Genomic DNA, 19206 nt, shown 5'->3' with positions numbered 1-19206 from the left:
CCCTGTCTCACTTCCTTACTCGCCTATCTTCTTGGGATCACCTTCCAAATAAACTACTTACAGATGAATCCTTGTCTCAGGCACTCCTGGAGGAACCCAATCCAGGACACTTTGTGACCATGTGGACGAAAGCCACATCCTACGGGTGCAGAGGAATCTAGAAGCAGCCTGAGTCCTTGATGCTGGATTTGAGCCCCGCACCAGCCTGGGACTGGCTTCCTCTGGACTCATTATTTGAGAAAAATAAACGTCTTATTTGGGTAAGTCACCACAACTGGTTTTCTATGGCATGCAGCCAAATGCAACTGTGGTATTTAGGTGATGCGTTGTACGGTTACCTGTTCCGTTTGCCTGTCTCCTGAGCTCCTGTGCTTTTCCAGCATCACCCTTCAGTCCCATGGGACTGCAGGCATTTGCTTGTACCACAGGTACCCCTCCCACATGTCAAGTCTCATCAGACTTTATATACTAATTGTGTTTTCCAAAACATGTGCTAAATCCTCTTTAGGCCTTTGCCAGGAATGCTTTACCTCAGAAGTGAAAAACTGCTGCACTTGGGTCTGCTAACTGCATCCTCATGGTAACTGTGGGCAAGACATCCATCTTAGTATGGCCCATAGCACCAAAAACATATAGATGCTTATCAAATATTTGTAAAATTAAAATGCGTAGCTATGGAAGAATTTAAGTTGAATCAAATTTACTCCTGTTTAAAATCGTTAACATCAAATTCCATCACACATAAAAATGAATATATACTCAATAAAAGATTTCAGACAAATGAAATATAGTCAATTGAACATTTAATAAATATATTCAAGCATCACTTTTTTTAAAAAGAAAGGACAAAATCATAATGTAAGTATTCATTAAAATGGTGACCATTTAAATGTCATCTGAACCATACCAAGTAACACTTACTTTTATGAAATGTGTTGAGAACCTAGGAGTTTATGTATAAAGCTGAGCATTTTCCAAATTCCTGGAGTAGATGAGACAAGATTGTGTTCTCTTACCGGTGACTCAGGAGCTAGGATCTACTTGTGTTCTAAGTGCTGGTGTGAGGAGACAAGGCGGGCACCCACGGCCGGCTGTGCTCTGGCCACCCTGGGACCCGCGAGACAGAGTCTGATCTAGGGTGAAACTACGTGCAGGGCGTGGAGAGGAATGCACCAAGGGCTTCACTGAGGCTGGAGGACCAAACAGAAAGCAGCGTGCTTTGACTTCAAAATGCATGTTAAGTGAGGCAAAGAAGCCAGGAACCTTCTCACAACTGTTTCAGATCAGCAACTCCTACGGTATTTATATCAAGGTAGTTGGGAGAACTACAAATGCTCACTGGTCCTGAATCAAAAATTTAACTATCAGAACAGATGCGACTTTGAGGATAGGCTTATCAAACTACCTAAAACTCAAGTTGGGTATCAGTTCAAAAGATGCCTGTCCTGGTTTCAGCTGGCAATGAATCTATAAAATGTTTACATATCTATTTTTGGTAAATTTATTTCACAAAGCCACCATTTCATTTCATAAGGACAATAAGGTTCATTAAGTCACAATACAAAATTTACATATGAGATGACAGGACTACTTAAACACATTTGCTGAGTAAAGGCATTTTTACTAACTATAAAATCCAGTGAAACTTTAAAAGATTAATTACACCACAGTTACTGTCAAAAGACTTTTCGACTGTAGTTTAAGTTCAAAAGGTTAAGGATTTTACAAAAACATAACATGAGACAATTATATATGAAGAGTATTTGGTTAGATACAGAAAATAATAATGTGTGGTTTTCTTCCTCTGGGAAACTAGCTTTAGAAAATAACACCAACTCCAATTAAATTTTGGCTACTGTAATTATCACTGGCACCATAATCTGGAATATCCAGAGTAATCCAGTTATTTTGGCCACCAAATTAAGTCACCATTATGTTTCTAAAGGTGACACACTGAAGTAGCCTATAGTTATACAGTATTGTGTAAACTTACAGTTTTTTTTCATTAGTTCTTGTATTTTTCCAAAGTCCCATTTCCCAGGACTCTGACGTTAAATAGGTCTACCTTAAGGTTCCAAACACGCATGTCCATTGTGAGAACATGTGGGATAAATCCATATCCTTTAATGTGAGAAGCTACATTCTAAGAAATGACCCTAAACTCACTACACTGGGACCGGGTTGGAGGTACTACCTAAAGATCTGAGGGATGGTCAGGAAACAGACCTCAGACAAGAGATTTTTAGCATTTTTAATTTTTCAAGAGAAACAGCCTGGGAAGGGAAAAAGTGTTCTATAATCTAGGGTATGGTGAAGAGCCCTTGCTCTCATAGCCAACTGTATGAAAACATTATTCCTTAAAGACACGCAGGTCCATGAGCCAAGGCAAGCTTTGGTTAAATGATTGGTAGCTTTTGTTTGGCTCTGGAGGTTTCCATGGAAACAGCCTGAGAGACAGAAAAGGCAGCATTATCCTCTTTATCCATAATGCCATCTGATAAAACTGCACACTGATTCATTCATGCTATCCAGAAGAGATGTATTACTTGTGATAAGCCTGGACAAAGGGAGGTGTGAGCTCTATCTGGTTATGCACTCTATTTCCTTGCCTTCCTCCATTTGAAACCTTAAATTAAAATCCTGGTAAAACCTCTTGTGAACATTTCCCTCGGGAACCTCTAGTTCAAGTAATGCTTCAATAATCAGAAGCCAAATGAAGAAACACGAAGAACCAAATGGAGCTCAACTGCCAAGTTCTTAAAAATCATATGACACCAAGCTTCCTGTAGCTGAAGAAATTATTCTGAAGAGTATTTACAATTCTATATCAGGCCTCAGCCAGGCAAGAAATACTGTCTCAAGTGCTCATTATACACAGCTGAATCAGGTGGCATCACCCATAATTTTTCTCCCTTTCTATCTAGATCATTTGTGTGTGTATATCTATCTATGAACTGGTACCTGTATCTGTGCCTATATATTTAATATATTCATATATACCACACACCATTATCTAATCTTATTTCAGGTTAGTGCTTCTAAGGAAGACCACAAAAGCAGCCCTAGCTCAGAATTCTATATCTGAAGTACACAAAAATAAAAACCTCAACAACAAAATATATACAAAATAAACCAGATAAGGAGGCATGCAGCCTTTAGCACCATATTAACAATCAAGGAGGGCAAGAGTGTTGACAGAAATCTAAAGACGAACCCAGCTCTGAGTTTCCCCCTGGAATGGGATCCCAAACACAGAACCCTCTTACAGAGTCCAGTACTTTCAAAAAGGGAAAGCCTGAGAAATTCTATTAACAGAAATGTCAAAAATCCATGATTTGCCAGAGAGAGATGATTTGACATTGTTTCTTATTCTAAAAGCACTGAAGACACTATTCCTTAAGAACAAATTGCTCACTTTTGGAGCTCAGTTGGGAAATCACTGCCAGCTCAATGAACTAAATGATACTCCAGTAAGTCAAAAAGACATGATCTATCCCCCAAAAGGACCAATTTACTCACGGAAAGTAGTTTATTAATGAGCAGTTAGCTCCCTGATATCTGTATAACAATACAGACATTGGCTACACCAAAGAGACCCAACCTAGCACATGTAATTGCACATTCCACATGGCAAAACTTCTGGAAAACACCCATACCTCTATGCACTATGGCATTGGTATGGGAATCTAAATCACAAAATAAAGTTTCAGCTTTATCCTTTCCATAAAAAGGGACTTAAAGTCTAGGGAAGGGTTTACTTCAAGATGTGCTAATGATTCTGGTGGTTTAAAGGGCACAGGTAAGTTACAGGGCTAGAAATGACTTTAGATATCATCTAATGCAAATCCCCCATTTTACTGGTGGGAAAACTGAGGCCTCAGGATAAGTGTCAGCCCTAACCATTGGAAGAACCATGACCAAAAGAGAAGCCATGGAACTCAGTGTGGTACTTTGTCCATTATGCTTACCTCTTAAGCTCCTTTAAATCTTAACGTGTGTCATTTAATCAAGCTGAGAAATATCAGGTATGAAAAACACTGAATTTTTACAAAGATTTTGGCAATAATTCACATTCTGATGTGCTTAATATTAACAAAGGGGAAACCCCCAGTTATCTTTTGGTAAAAATGTTATTTCCTGCATGAAACAGGCTCCTTTTGTGAGAGCTTTTTTTTTAGGTACTGGCCTAGCTCACAGCTGACGGCTTTCCAACGTCCCATCTCTGGAGTAAGAGTTTGATTCGGCAGATCCAATATCATCAGGTGGGCTAAAATGACTGCTGTCTTGAGAATCCGTATCAATACTTTTGGTTTCTGACTGAAGGTGGACAGAAACCTGAACTGCTATCTCCTGGCCTTGTTCATTCAGAGAACCATCATCCGAATCTCCTCCCGGTGAACTACTCCGGCCCATCTCTGGGTTAATGACATAGATGCCACCTTGACCATTCAGGGCTGGTCTCTCTTTAATTCTTTCTCCCATGTCATCAGGGTCGTCCACTCGCACAGCCTCAAACATCTCCTCAACAAAGGCTCGACAGTTTAGAATAAGGGGCGGAAGAGGGACGCTTCTTGCCAATTCTTCAATGTAACGAGCAAACTCCATGGTCTTAAATTGTGTGACTTTGGCGAGCTCCAGAGTCTTGGCTGAGGTGATGATGGGGATGCGCTTTGCAATCTCAAAGGCCTTCTGAAGTTTCTCAGCCCCTTCAGTTCTGAAGAACTCATTGATAGCCTTCTCAGTCTTGCGAAGATGGCTGCTCATCATGCACAGCCGTGTGACATTCAAGATGAGGGTGATTGTAAAGGCAATCAGGCAAACAATCATGTAGTAGACACTCATGTCTCCTGAGGTGAAGATAACACGCAGGGTGACAGAGTAGGAGGCACGAATTGGAGAGCTGACGAAACATGTATAGAGCCCTCGGTCATCAAAGACCACACTGGTGATATTCAGGAAGTTATCAGAAACCAACCATTTTCCACCTGATAACCCAACAGAAATAAAAAAAAATATAGCATAAAGAATATTATTACTGAATAAGCCAACCGCCTTACCATAAATATGCCACCTCTTCATGACAGAGTGCTTTACCTCATCTCTTAGGTTCTGCTACTTGTTTAAATCATGTAAGAGAGGACTTTTATGTCCAGAGTAGGAATTTAAACAGCCTGGAAGTTAAAAAGGGAATCAAGATCTTCCTTCCTGATGTGAATGATTACCATAGCTACATTTCAAGGCTAGATATAACAAGCCTTTCAGGGAGACAGGTATGTCTATATAATGCTAAGTGACCAATCTTAAAAAAGAAAAAAAAGAAGTGTGTGTGTGTGTGTGTGTGTGTGTGCATGTACACCACAACCTCTAACCTATACATTTTCATATACTAGAAGGAAATGCCTCAGAAATACCAAACAATGGTTATTTCTGGGGTAATGGGTTGAGTGATTTACATTTTCTTCTTTTTATATAACTGTATTTATTTTTGATAACAAGAGACAAGTTAAAAAAACAAACAAACAAACCACCCCACCAATTTAGTGCATTTTTCAACCACTAACTGGTTAATCTGGCATGGCTTACACATTTAATTTGTTTTGTTAGAAAAGGTTTGTTGATGGTATCTTGATTTTCTGGCAAGAGTAACTGAAGCACAAGCCAAAAGATATGTGTCACAAGTCAGGGTAAACAAACTGCTTGGCACAGAGAATAAAGTTGCCCTTAAGATGCCTAAAGGATCTTTGGGTTCTGTTTTAAACCTAAGACATGCTGCCTGTCTTCCGTATATTAAGGTATCTTCATTCAGGGAACATGTACACAAAAGTATCTAAGAGTATGAGAAGCAAAGCCTATGGACTAACTACCCACCTTGATTCAACACCCTTTAGTAACTTGGCTCTGCCCACACAATTCTGTTTGTGGTCAATTCTCAGTGTATCCTGTACTTTAACTACAAAAGCCATTCAAAGATGGGATGGACGGGCTAACCTGGGGTGTAGGCGTGAGTCCCAATGACTAGAGGCACTATCCTGGAGGAGGCTGGGCTACTGCTTCTTAAGCACCACCTGAGTGCCTTATCTTAAGATCTTGAAGTTAAGAGATCTTCAAGATCTCTTTCATCCCTGAGATTCTATAGTTCTGGATTATTTTAGTGGTACATCAATTAGTAAGGACTCTGGATTATGCCCATTTTTATTGTCATCAAAATTTACCTAATGCTATAGTTATATTTAAGAGACATCACTTCACTAATGTAAAAAAAAAAAAAAAAAAAAGAGGAAAATATATAGCTATGGAATATATTCATTATTCCACAAGCTTCTGTTCTATGAATTTGGAGCTATGAAAAGGCTATCCTATGAATCCAAAGTATGATGAAGTACATACACTCCATTCATCAACCACTGTACTACGACCACAATGTAAACTTTCTAGCTTACTTGCTGATAATAGCTCAAGATTTATGAACCTTACACTAAACTGACAGGCTCTTTAAACTCCTCTCACTGGAGATTCATAAAATTTAATACAATTTTCCAGAGCTGCTACTGAAAGCATCAATGATAGATGTTAGTGGTTTTCAAAGTGAAGGCAAAAAGGAAAATGAAACTGCCATTCCACTTGGTTGGTCTCATCCTAACCTAAGCTTTGTTGATGCGGTCGGTCTGTAACGATCACACCGATTGAATAATTCAGATCTCAGATGTGTTTGGTTAGGATCCTAGAGCTCAAAGGAAATAAGACTCTAGATCACTGCATCCAAATGTGAAACCCTAAATCATGTTCAAAATATACATTCTGGGCACTATAGAGATCCTGACTCAAAAGATCTATATTCTTAAGAAGCTGATTAAAAATATTCTGTTCTTGGGGCGCCTGGGTGGCTCAGTCGTTAAGCGTCTGCCTTCGGCTCAGGTCAGGATCCCAGGGTCCTGGGATCGAGCCCCACATCAGGCTCCCTGCTCCGCGGGAAGCCTGCCTCTCCCTCTCCCACTCCCCCTGCTTGTGTTCCCTCTCTCACTGTGTCTCTCTCTCTGTCAAATAAATAAATAAAATCTTAAAAAAAAAAAAATTCTGTTCTTTCTAACAATTTAAACTCTTCAATCCCCTGGTGGCCACTCAGTTTATACAAAGTTAGAGTGTTTAGTGTATACTTTAGAAGAAAACATCATCTGTCTCCTTTTCTCTTTTCCATTCTAATATGAATAACCAATATCCTTTCTATTCCAAGAGGTTAGACTATCTTTCTAGCAAAAAAGACAAGAAGGGCCTTTTCTGAAAGTGTAGCTTATGAGTATCCCAGAATTTAATCTTTATCCCATTGATTTTTCATGGTGATTTCTTTTTGAGGTACTTTAATATAAGTAGTCTTCAAAAAGATCTTTCTAGCAGAATATTAGTTAGGGAAATAATATTCTGATTAAGATGTGTTCACAGGTTCACAAACAGCAAAATCAAATAAAAAACTGTCGAAAAGGGGACCTTGGTTGCATTATTATGTCTGGGTGATTTTTAAGACTGAGAGGCAAAGGTACAAGAGAAGCTCTCCTGTTTTTAAGTAAATTGAGGTATAGCATAGAAAAAAATTGAGCTGGAAGGACTTATAGAGCTCTTTCTCAGTGCCCTTCTAATTCTCAGAGGGACTTAAAGTTTTATGCACAGAGCTATAATCTTTTAAAAACCATCCTGGATTTCCTCTAAAATTTTTAGTGACTCATTTCCAAACAAAATTTTAAAATTTATGACAAATCTACGTAAGTCTAGCCACAACCCTTCCTCGTGTATTCACAAAGGGCCATCACGCTATATTATTCACATTATAGTCTAGGTGAATGGGGCGGTGCAGTGCACAGCCTGCACAGCTGTCTGCAGCAGCCCTGATGTAATCTACCTTCAGTGAAGAAGGAAACCAGCTCACCAACAGGAGAGATGATCGCTCCCTGTCATCATGTGAACATCTTTTAAATTTATAACTATTCTTTCTTTCTTCTTCTGGTTGAGTAATTGTAACTATTTTGCTTTTTCTCATAGTTCTAACACTCCAGGCCTTTCAAAAGTTTTAATTATTCCCGCTGGCACCTCATCACTGAGATGGGATGGGATCTTCAAGATCATATGCATATGCCATCAAACCAAGGAGACAGAAGTAACAGGAAACTAGTGACCTTGATTAATTATACGCTGGCATAGTTACCTCTGCCTCTGCCATCCAGGTGCTGTCCTTTTGAGTTGTACCAATGGACATCTTCATAGTGGTTGATTGTGAGAAGACACTCGAGTGAAACACTAGTTCCCTCTTTGGCTATGATGACATCGTCCCCTGAGTGGGAACCTGCTGAGAGCTCAAAGCTTGGAGGAAAGGATGAATTGAAGGAACTACGATTTGTTCCCAGTGGGGCCATTTGGGTGAAGCCTACATCTTCCAAAACAAAAGCAGCTGGCACAGTAACACTCACCACTAAAGTGAACAGGCAATAATGTGGCTTCATGGAAAAACAGGAGGAAGTCTTGTTTAGATATGGAGAACTCAAAAGCTTCTATTCTATAACAAGAGCACGGTGGGTAATTTATTGCTTGGTACTGGGAGTTTTCCAAAAAAGTGGGAGATTCAGGCGTATTTTGAAATCTTCAAGATTAAAAGATGTGAGTGGAGACCAACCTAAAAGAAAGCCAGATATAAAGTTTAACCAATAAAGACTCATAATGGGGTGAAACTCTTATGTTCTAGAAATGAATAGATGTGAAATTGATTAGAATAATTGGCGCTGACATCAGGGAGCAAAACAGAAAGAACACCACCTAAAAATCTCACACAGAGACAGCAGAACGCGCACTGAATTAGGAAATGGCAGGCAGACCTAGATTCTGGTCCTGGCTGTGCTACTAACAAGCTGTAAGACCTTGGCGAGTAGCATTCTCCCTTGGCCGTTCTTCTCATCTGTCAAATGAGAGACTAGATGAGACCTCTCTAACGAGTCTTCTAGTTCTAAAAGACTAGGATTCTATCTTACTCTGACAAATCTTATGCAACAGGGAGCCAGTGAAGGCTAAAATATTTAGCTTAACGATCTTTTATTTCAACCTGCACCTGTAAATCAACTGATACATCATGATCATAACCATGGAGCTCAAAATTTGAGCAATCCAAGTACATAATATATTAGCTTTAAATAATGCAGGGATACTTAAGGTAGTTCTCTGTTTGTTTTAATATCGGAAAGAAAACTGCACTACTACATACACATAAACAGTTATTGACTCCTGAGAATTTAGAACCTCCCTCTTGGGCAAGAATGTTAGACAAAAGAATTTTCCTTTAACAGTTTTTTTAGTATCAAGAGACAAAATACAGTATATTTAACAGTTCATGAAAATACCAAATTTTAGCTCAAAGTCTGCAAAATCCAGGGAGGAATTGACATCTTCAACGTCTAGTTAGTAGAAATGCAAATATAAACTACAGGGAAAGAGTGCCGGACAAATAAAATACCACAAACAACAAACAAAAAGCCCAGCCTGAGAGTTTATGTGATTATGATCATCTTCCTGGTAATTTGATTCCTCTTTTAAATCAATGACTCTCAAAGAAAAATTTCAACTTCCATTTCTATAAAAGACAGGATGAAATGCCTAGCTTTATTTCCTATAAAGGCCCAAAATAATTAGTTTTGGAAATGACTCTCCTTTGTACTTAGGCGAAGGCTGCTTGATCACAGAACATAAAAAAGCAATGGATCATTGTATTTAGCCATTAAACCCCTCAAAGTCTGAATCACAGTAAGCTGTAAATGTCATTTAATTTTCATTAGCCCTTGAAAGGATGGTTGAATGATAATAATTTTCTGTATCTTGCTATATCTTTAAAATATAAGAATGGACCATTTAGAGTAAAACAAAAGACTTCAGACTTTGTTATACATAGTAGATTGAACATATGTGTTTATTTCTATTTCTTCCCCAAACCCAATTAAAATGACACTACAGGAAACAAAGAAATTGGGCACTGGAGGGGATTTCAGAAATGATCTAACTCATTCACTTTACAGTGACTTGCTCCTTTAAATTAAACTTTATGTTAGTAGGAGAACCCTGGTCTCTATTGGGCAAGAGTGGTGAGTGAAAACAATGGAAAGAACACTTAGTAAATGACTGCCATAAGCCAGGCACCATGCTTGGAGCTTGACATGTGTAAGCTCCCAAGTTCTTTTTCAGTACAATATATATAATTGGTGGACAAAACTTTTGACCTTTATTCTAGACTACTGCTTCCCAATCGTGAGAGGAAATGACTGTGCTGAAAAAGTGCTCCAGGCCTTCCCTAGGATTTTGATAATGAGTTCCTGTGGCTGTATCCAAGTCAGCATTTTCCCAATTTTATTCATTTCTTCTATTGGCATGATTTTTTTTTTGCTTTTTCTTTAAGTCAACTCATTATTTTACTTTCATACATTTATTTCAAAAGGAAAGTCTACATTACATCTGTAAATAAAAGTAACTGTACACAGAAATACGATGAAAACAAAGCAATATTATTAACTGCTATCTGCTAAAGGCTCTGAGCTGGAGGCCCCTCTCTGTCAGGAAAACAAAAATAAAGCAAATAAATCACCCACAACTCTACTTTATTCTAATACCACCTCATTTCTTATCCTGCCATCATCCTTTTCTTCCCTACCTATTCCACCGAGTCAGAACCACAATTTTATTATTTCATTTCATTTCATTTTAGAGAGAGAGCACGCATGCAGGCAGGGGAGGGCAGAGGGAGAGGGAGAGAGAATCCCAAGCAGGCTCCACACTCAGCCCGAAGCCGGGCTCAATCTCACGACCCTGAGATCATGACCTGACTGAAATCAAGACTTGGATGCTTAACTGACTGAACCACCCAGGAACCCCAGAACCACAATTTTAGACTAGAGGTATACATTTTCATCTATTCACCTGTATCTACTGAGCACTTTCTATGTGCCAACCTATTGTATAAGGACACCGTCTCTGCCTTCATGGAGCTAAGTCTGGCAAAAGACACAGACGCTAACTAAACATATGCAAAATACGGTAAATGCTGCCCAAGGTAAAGTACAGGATGCTATGGTAGTACCCAATGTGGGGAGCTAAATGTGTCACAGAGAGCCACCTTGAGAAAGTGAGATGTGCAACAGTACTTGAGGGATAAATAGGAATTGAGAATGGAATAGAAGTGTCCTAGTAAAGGGACAGAGGAAAAAGCAGAGGGATCACTGGTTAGGAGGTGTTCAGGAAAAAGAGCTACAAGTTGTGGTAATGAGAAGGGGTGGCCAGAGTGCTGGGTCTGATTCCTGATTCTGGAGAGGAGCAGTCTGGGCCAACAGCAAATCTGGAGGTGAACTTTGGGAACTGGAGTGGGAGGCCGAAGTGAGTGTAGGAGACAGTCGTCCAACAAGAAGAGGTCAAAGAATGTGGAGGCTCAAGAGTGGGACAGATCACCTGTAGGAAAGGGAATGTCCCCCCAGGATCAAGGCAGCTAGAGGAGAAGACCCTGGAAATAGAAAAAAAAATGGACTCTCCGTCCCTGCTGAGACGCAGGAGCTTTGGAAGAATAAACAGCCTCCACATGAGAGGGCTGTGGGGCAAGCGGGGTCCTGGCAGTGTAGCTGCTGTGTGGAGTTCCTTCATGCAGCTTCCCCGAGTCTCCTCTCAAGTCCTGGCTCTCCCTCCCACGTGGTCCAGAGTATACCTGGATGCAGGCTGGCTTTTCCCTGAACTCCTGTAGCTGTCACCATTACACTACTCACTGGCTCTGGTATGTGCCGCTCTGTACTGCTAGGCAGTCCACCCCATCTCACCTAGGAGTTCCTGAAGCACAGGGACTATATTTTTTGTTGCTATACTTCAAAACTAGCACATGTTCAATAAATATTTACTCATGGAAATTAGTTTAAATTTGATAAAGCATGTGATATATCTTTGTAAATTGAGGAATGTTATGCAATAGGGATTGTAATTATTCGAACTGACATGCATTTACTAGCACTTATTATATTGAGACAGCCAATGCTAAAGATCTCCAGAGAACTTAAGAGGCATAATGCCTAAAGGCAGTCCTTGAGTCAACCCCAACTCCCAAAGTCTTCATTCACCATCTTGTCCTAGAATATAATAGTGGGGATAAAAAGATTACCAAGCCCAGGCTGACTACTAATATCCAGAGAGCTTGTTAAAAATACAGATTCCTGGGGGCGCCTGGGTGGCTCAGTCGTTAAGCGTCTGCCTTCGGCTCAGGTTATGATCCCGGGGTCCTGGGATCGAGCCCCGCATCGGGCTCCCTGCTCAGCCGGGAGCCTGCTTCTCCCTCTCCCACTCCCCCTGCTTGTGTTCCCTCTCTCGCTGTGTCTCTCTGTCAAATAAATAAAAAATAAAATCTTAAAAAAAAAAAAAAAAATACAGATTCCTGGGTCCCACCCTAGCCCTCGTGAAGAACCTCTGGACTTGGACTTTGGAATTTATGATATATAATTAGCTCCCTGGATGATTCTGAGGCCGAGGGTCCATGGATTGGCATCCAGAGACTATGACTATACTTCCTCATTTCCTTTACAACAGCATTGCAGACTGTTCGAACACTTCCAAGAAGAGAGAACTATCACTTACATTCCATTCTGGACTTAGATTATCCTGGTTCAGCGGAACTGTAGGCCTCTGAGAAAGGCAGGGTAGCAGAGAGGTTCAGAGTACAGTCTCAAAAGTCAGATTTCCTGAATTTGAATCCTGATGGACTCTAACGAGCCTTGCAACTTTTGTAAATGACTTAATCTCCCTGTGCCTCAGTCCCCTCATCTTTAAAATAGGGAAATTAACAGTACCGGTTCTATAGGACTGTTGTGAGGCTTGAAGGAAATTGTATAAAACACAGGGCCTGGCAGTAGTAATCACTGAATAACCTCTAGTTATTATTATTGATTGTTCTTTTAGATACTATGCTAAAATCTACATCTGATAATAAAACCATTATTTAAGATAAATGGAACACCTTTACTCAGAATACTATGCAACCATTTAAAAATCTTGGAAGGGAGAGGGGAAACACTATTACGTAATTTCAATCTGTAATTTTAAATTTCACATTTTCCTTTTGCTCATTGTCAATAAGTCATAATATGGATCAAACAGGCATTGTAAACTGAACTTGGGAGTCCAACCATGATATGTTACATTGTTTTTGTACATTCTGAGTTTGTGGTAAATAATCTTTGTTGTGATGTGCTTAGCTTACCTTTCCCTTTTTTGAGATCTGCCTCTATGTTCTGGGGCCCGGGAAGAAGTCAACCCTTTGGCCAACTAAACTAATCAGAAGCTTTGATCTTGGAATTTAGACTTGAGACATGGTGGGTTAGGGCCATTTGTGAAAGAGAAGGGGTTGAGGCAGTCAGGTTTGGGCCACATACAAAGAGAAGCAGAGAGACAGGACCACAGGGATGGAGAAGAGAAAGACAGTGGTGAAAAAGAAGAGAGAAGAGGGGAAAGTGGAGGGGGGAGTGGGAGGGGAGCAGAGGGGAAGAGAAAGAGACTCAAGTGCTGCTCTGGCTCCTGACAGAATTCTACTTCCTCCCTCCAGTATGACTTTTTCTTTTCAAAGAAATAAACATCTTTATACAATTTCATTCAAAATTAAAACCACAAAAATTAAGACTAAATGTAAAAACAAGAAAGGAAATGGAGAAATGGTTAGGTAGGAGAAAAAAGATTAAGTTCAGCAAAAGTGACCGAATTGTGGCTGTGGCTTCCAGGCAATCCTCATCATGGATTTCCACTGCCTCTCCTCCTTAGGCACCAGAGTGTGGTGCACAAACTACCCACGTGGTCAAGATTTGTGGTTCCTATTCTGCACAGACACAACAATTTGCCTCTATTAGAAGTTTAGAGAAACCTACAAGACAGGGTTTAGAAAAATACTATGAACACTCTTAAACTGCTGCTGAGCTAGCTATTTCTTAATGCTGCAGTTCACATCTGAGGCTAAGAGGAAAGAGTTCAAAAAGGAAAATCAAAGTGCCACCTTCCTACAAACAGTTAAAAAGGGCTATGCTGAAATAAGTCAAACAGAGAAAGACATGTATCATATGACCTCACTGATATGAGGAATTCTTAATCTCAGGAAACAAACTGAGGGTTGCTGGAGTGGGGGGTGGGGTGGGAGGGATGGGGTGACTGGGTGATGGACACTGGGGAGGGTATGTGCTCTGGTAAGCGCTGTGAATTGTGCAAGACTGTTGAATCTCAGATCTGTACCTCTGAAACAAATAATGCAATATATGTTAAGAAAGAAAAAAAGAAGAAGAAGAATGTAGCAGGAGGGGAAGAATGAAGGGGGGGAAATCGGAGGGGGAGAAGAACCATGAGAGACGATGGACTCTGAAAAACAAACTGAGGGTTCTAGAGGGGAGGGGGGTGGGAGGATGGGTTAGCCTGGTGATGGGTATTGAGGAGGGCACGTTCTGCATGGAGCACTGGGTGTTATGCACAAACAATGAATCATGGAACACTATATCTAAAACTAATGATGTAATGTATGGGGATTAACATAACAATAAAAAAACTAAAAAAAAAAAGGGCTATGCTATGCTTGTGGGTGAAGTTACTTGGTAGAATGTTTTATTACCTTTCTTTAGCCACCACAGAAAAGTGATACTCAAATTTAATCCAGCTCCTTTTTCATCTTTTAGGTACAATAAAATATAAGCTCTTCTACGATCATGAATAATCAGAAATGTAGATGATTTTACCCAATAGAACCATTCTAAATATTGTCATAAAAAAATAAAGAAAGAAACAAAGAACAAAGAAAAGCCCCTAAGCTGTCATCCCTAACAGATTGCCTTGTTGCTGTTCCTGCCAACTTCAGGGAGAAGAAATATTTCCATTCTGCTCCAATTCTCAACAGAAGTAAATAAGGAAGTAATGTGCTGATTTCCATTCTCATGGCTCAGTATTAAGTTGGCTGAGGAAACTGCTGTTTGCAGAAATAGTCCTGGGATAACACAAAGTGGGGAAAAACACTGATGCCCAGATGGTATTGGTTTCAAGTATACTGGGATATTAATGCTTTATTCTCCATAATTAAATGTGGTCTAGGTTGTATTTACAGCTCATCTACTCTTCTCTGCCTGCACTGTTACACTTGGAAAATGGAGAAGATCCCCCACGCCGGGCACACAAATGGTCAAAGTGGCATTCCGAATTGGCAAGGGGGAGAAAAAGCAAATGAAGAGCAGATTGTTACTATTCCCCTATTCTTTGCAAAGAACAAACATAAAACTGTTCTGCTTATACTCAAACATTATGATAGAGATCTGAACCATAAAAAGGTTAGTAATACTCCAACAGAAATCACCATTTTGAGGATCATTTTCTGAAAAGATCCTAATTAAAATAGCCCTTACGCTCCCAGTCATATCTTGGAGCCATCACACACTTCATATCTGGTATTTGGGCACTCAGCTCAAACTTCAACATATTTTCTGGCGCACTGAAAAACACCTTCTTCTGTATTTACTGGAGCTTTGTTTTAAATTCAGGATTATTTCCTATAACTGTGACTTATACACTTATGCCATAAGCATTTGCTGAAGCTACTGGATGCAAATGACAAAGATACCTACTGGATGTAGGATGTAATGGGCCTAGATTTATGATCTCCTTACCCACTTTTTTTTTCTCTGTAGTCTAAAAAATTAAACTCAGTATAACTAAAACAGAACTTCTCATTCTCACCCTCAGACCTATTTGTCAAGTATATACATATCTTGGATGATAGCCACACAATACAATTCTTTCAGTTTTGCAAGATCAAAGTTACAAGACCATCATGGCTTCTTGTTTAGTACCATGGACTGAAGTGCCTGATCCTATCCCTGCACAAAGCCATGGGATTGTGAGGCCTTAGTTTTCAAATCTACTGAATAAGGTAATTAACAGTAATGACCTCATAGGGTAGTTATGAGCATTAGATGAACTAATGTGGGTATATTATAAATACATGCTATTGTTATTATTATTCCACTTCCTAGATGTTTTTCAATTAAATCATACTGTGTCCCCACCCTAGGTCACAGTCCTTTTACCTTACCTGGGCACCATACTATTCTTCTAATTTCTAAATGGGTCTCATTAACTCCAACTATACCCCAAACACTGCTCTTCTCAGAACTAGTCCTAAACACAAATCCAAGAAAGTCATTATGATTTAAAAATCTATTGATTTTCCACTGCCCAAGAGATAAGCTTCTAATTTTGGTCAGGTATCCATAATTTTCAGGAAGATTCAGGTGGCAGAACAGAAATAGCCGGAGGAAGCCCAGTAGTATCTGTGTGTGGAATAATTGCTTGCTGAAGGAATGAATGGATCTAGAAGTTTGATCTTCAGTTACACCTCTGTCACCAATTAGCTATGATCTATAGTGGTCTGTTTCCTCATCTGGAGGCTGATTATCATTATCATTCCCTTCTTTGCTTAATTTGATAATCTTCCCAGCTTCCTGTCATGGCTCAAAGCCTTAACTACACTTGTTTCACTCTAATCTCTCCAAATAACTTTTTACTTTAAAGTTCTGGTTCTAGTTGTCCCTTTTGCTTGAAACTCCCCGCTCCTCCCCACCAATATCTTCCTGTGGAAATTCCACCCTCTCTATAGTATCCAACTCGAATTTCACCTTATTCAAGAAGTCCTCTCAACCTTTATCCTCTTCATTTTGGATGAATTTCTTTTGCTCTGTCAGTCGCCTAGCACAGAGAGTACTCAATTGTAAGACTTATCAGTTTCCCTCTTCTATCAGTTATCTATTTGTCCAAAAGACTGTAAGCTTACAGATCACAGTCTAAAAACTTTCTCAGTCTTTGGCATAGGACTGGATTCAACAATTTGAATTCAGATCCTCATCAACCTGGCCGTTAGAAAGGTACTTGCTACAAACTTCTTGCTGACTTTCCAGAGTCTCAGTCTCTGGAAAGTGTAATGGAGATTTTTGACGATATGGAAATAGAGCTTTTAAAATTTTAGTGGGGAAAACCCTCTAGGGTGAATTTGATCTGTAACCGGTCTTCTCAAATTGCAATTTTTGAGAAATTATATCAAATTAATCTGTGGTGCTTGTTAAAGATGAATATTTCTCGGCCCCACACAGACTTACTGAATTGGCACCTCTAAGGGCAAGGCCTGAGCATCTGCTTTTTAATGTGCATATAGTTTTAATGACTTACAAATCGAGCCCATATTTCCTTTGATTGTCATAACAACATTGCAATTCAGTGATTCTCGAAGTGTGGTATTGGGGCCTCTGGGGTCCCTGGGACTTTTTCAAAATGATTTTCATAATAATAATAGGATCTTTTTTGCCTTTACATTCTCATTCTCACACAATATAGTGCAATTTTCCAGATGCTACATGATGAGTGCTATCACCAGAGAATGAATGCAGGAGATATGAGAATCTAGCTATCTTCTATTAATCCAGATATTAAAAAGACTTGTAAAAACGTCATTCTTTTTTTTTTTTTTGAGAGGGAGAGGAGGGTGGGGAGGGAAAGAGAGAAAGAAAGAGTCAGGGAGAGGTCGGGGTAGGGCAGAGGGAGATGGAGAGAATCTTAAGCACACTCCACACCCAATGCGGAGACCGATGTGGGGCTCGATTCATGACCCTGAGATCATGACCTGAGCCGAAATCAAGAGTCGGACTCTTAACTGACTATGCCACCCAGGCGCCCCAAACAATGCCGTTCTTAAGTTTTTTGTTTTGGAAAATATTCTTCATAGAAATGCTACTTATGTTAACACATAATGAATTTATTATCTTAAATAAATTTTTGAAAGTTGTTTTGATACCTAAAATGGTAAACATTGATAGATATAAGTCACACACACAAACTCCTTGGTGTTCTCAGTAAGTTTTATAAGTGTAATGGGATCCTGAGATCAAAATGTTTGAAAATTGCTGCTATAATTATTATCAGCAGCATTTTAAATGTAAGAGTAAGACACGGTTAAGTGATTTACCAGAGATTCCACAATTAAACCACAAATTCTATGCAATTTCCATCACCACAGAAAACCAGAGGAAATTACCTATTTTATACTTATACAGATTTTTTTGTTTTTGTTTTTAGAATAGGCATTTTTAACAAGCTACCAGGTGACAGTGATGCCCTTAAGTATGGAGAACCACTATGAAAAGCAAAGGAAACTATCTGAAGTTTTAGGAAGTGACAATTATTATATATGGACACTGAGATGATAATTCTGAAGGCAACAGATGGATTTGGAAGACCTCGGTTCTTAAAAGACCAAATCCCTTCACCTCTCTGGGACTTAGTTTTTCACATCTGTACAATGAAGCTGTCTGTAATGCCTCTTTCTGGCTTTCAGCCTGAGTTTCATGCATTTTCACTGCTAAAAGACAATTGAAGAGATGCCTCTTTCTAATGAAGGTCAGTCTTAAAGTCATAAATCAGAGCACATCACTCTTCAGCATAGAAACCTTCAATGGTTTCCATTGCTCTCCAAATAAAAGTCCAACTCCTTGTCCTGACTCATAGACACTACAAGATTTGGCCCTTTTAAGCCTCTGGCCTCATCTTACTTCCTCTTTTTACACCAGTAACAGTGGCCTTTTTTCTTTTCCTTGACCTTGCTAAGTTTACCACTATAAGGCCTTTGCACTTGCTATTCCTGCCCCCTCGAATGCTCTCCTCAAGATCTTCATAAGGATTACTCCCTCACTTTGTTCAATTACATTATGCTGCTTAATTTTCTTTAAAGTACTCACAACCATCTCCCCTCCCCCCCCCCCCCCCATTTCAGACAACAGTGTTTGCTTGCTGACTTTTTTACAGTCGGCCTGGCCCCAGAATGTCAACTACTTGGGAGCAGGGCCAGTGTCGGCTTGTAACCGGTGTGTCCCAGGCCCCCAGGGTAGTGCCTGGCAGGTAGCTGATGCTCAGGAAACGGACGAAGGCTGAACTGCAGCTCAGCCCTGGCCTTCAAAAAGGACCGGGGATATCCCAGCTCCCTTCACGTCGGAACCCGACCCATCGGCTCAAACACACGTCTCAGCAGCCCCAGTACCTTTCCGCACGACCCCGACAGAACCCTCACTTACCAGACTGACAGCTCAGCTTGTTCTGGCCCGAGCGGAAGCTTGACCCGGAAGTGCTCTCGGGCAGGCGGGACCGCCT

General features: G+C 40.0%; 1 protein-coding gene and 1 long non-coding RNA gene across 18 annotated transcripts in view; one reads left to right on the top strand and one right to left on the bottom strand.

Moving 5' to 3' along the window:
- The window catches only part of LOC144381083 (uncharacterized), a 912868-nt gene that overhangs the window by 484762 nt on the left and 408900 nt on the right, over positions 1 to 19206 (top strand). The gene's annotated exons all lie outside the window — the stretch shown is intronic.
- MFAP3 (microfibril associated protein 3) lies at positions 787 to 19196 on the bottom strand. Of its 2 annotated transcripts, XM_036114249.2 has the most exons (3): positions 19131 to 19196; positions 8195 to 8659; positions 787 to 4985 (listed from the first exon to the last, which is right to left on the bottom strand). In XM_036114249.2, exons 2-3 carry the CDS (start codon positions 8487 to 8489, stop codon positions 4192 to 4194), a joined length of 1089 nt encoding a protein of 362 aa, XP_035970142.2. In that variant the 5' UTR covers positions 8490 to 8659; positions 19131 to 19196; the 3' UTR covers positions 787 to 4191. The 2 variants fall into 2 exon arrangements, with proteins under 2 accessions (XP_035970142.2, XP_077922896.1); XM_078066770.1 differs by lacking the exon at positions 8195 to 8659 and having other exon boundaries at positions 19131 to 19174.

This window comes from Halichoerus grypus, chromosome 2 (assembly GCF_964656455.1).
Source record: "Halichoerus grypus chromosome 2, mHalGry1.hap1.1, whole genome shotgun sequence".
Lineage (NCBI taxonomy): Eukaryota > Metazoa > Chordata > Mammalia > Carnivora > Phocidae > Halichoerus > Halichoerus grypus.
Note: the sequence above shows the minus strand (reverse complement) of the source record. Positions and strands in the feature narration are given on the sequence as shown.

Bases quoted from the DNA above. Each gene is read 5' to 3' on its own strand.
- MFAP3 (XM_036114249.2), bottom strand. From the start codon at position 8,489: ATGAAGCCACATTATTGCCTGTTCACTTTAGTGGTGAGTGTTACTGTG. The intron at 4,986-8,194 runs GTAACTATGCCA...TTGGGTTATCAG, and splicing joins CCTGGATGGCAGAGGCAGAG to GTGGAAAATGGTTGGTTTCT.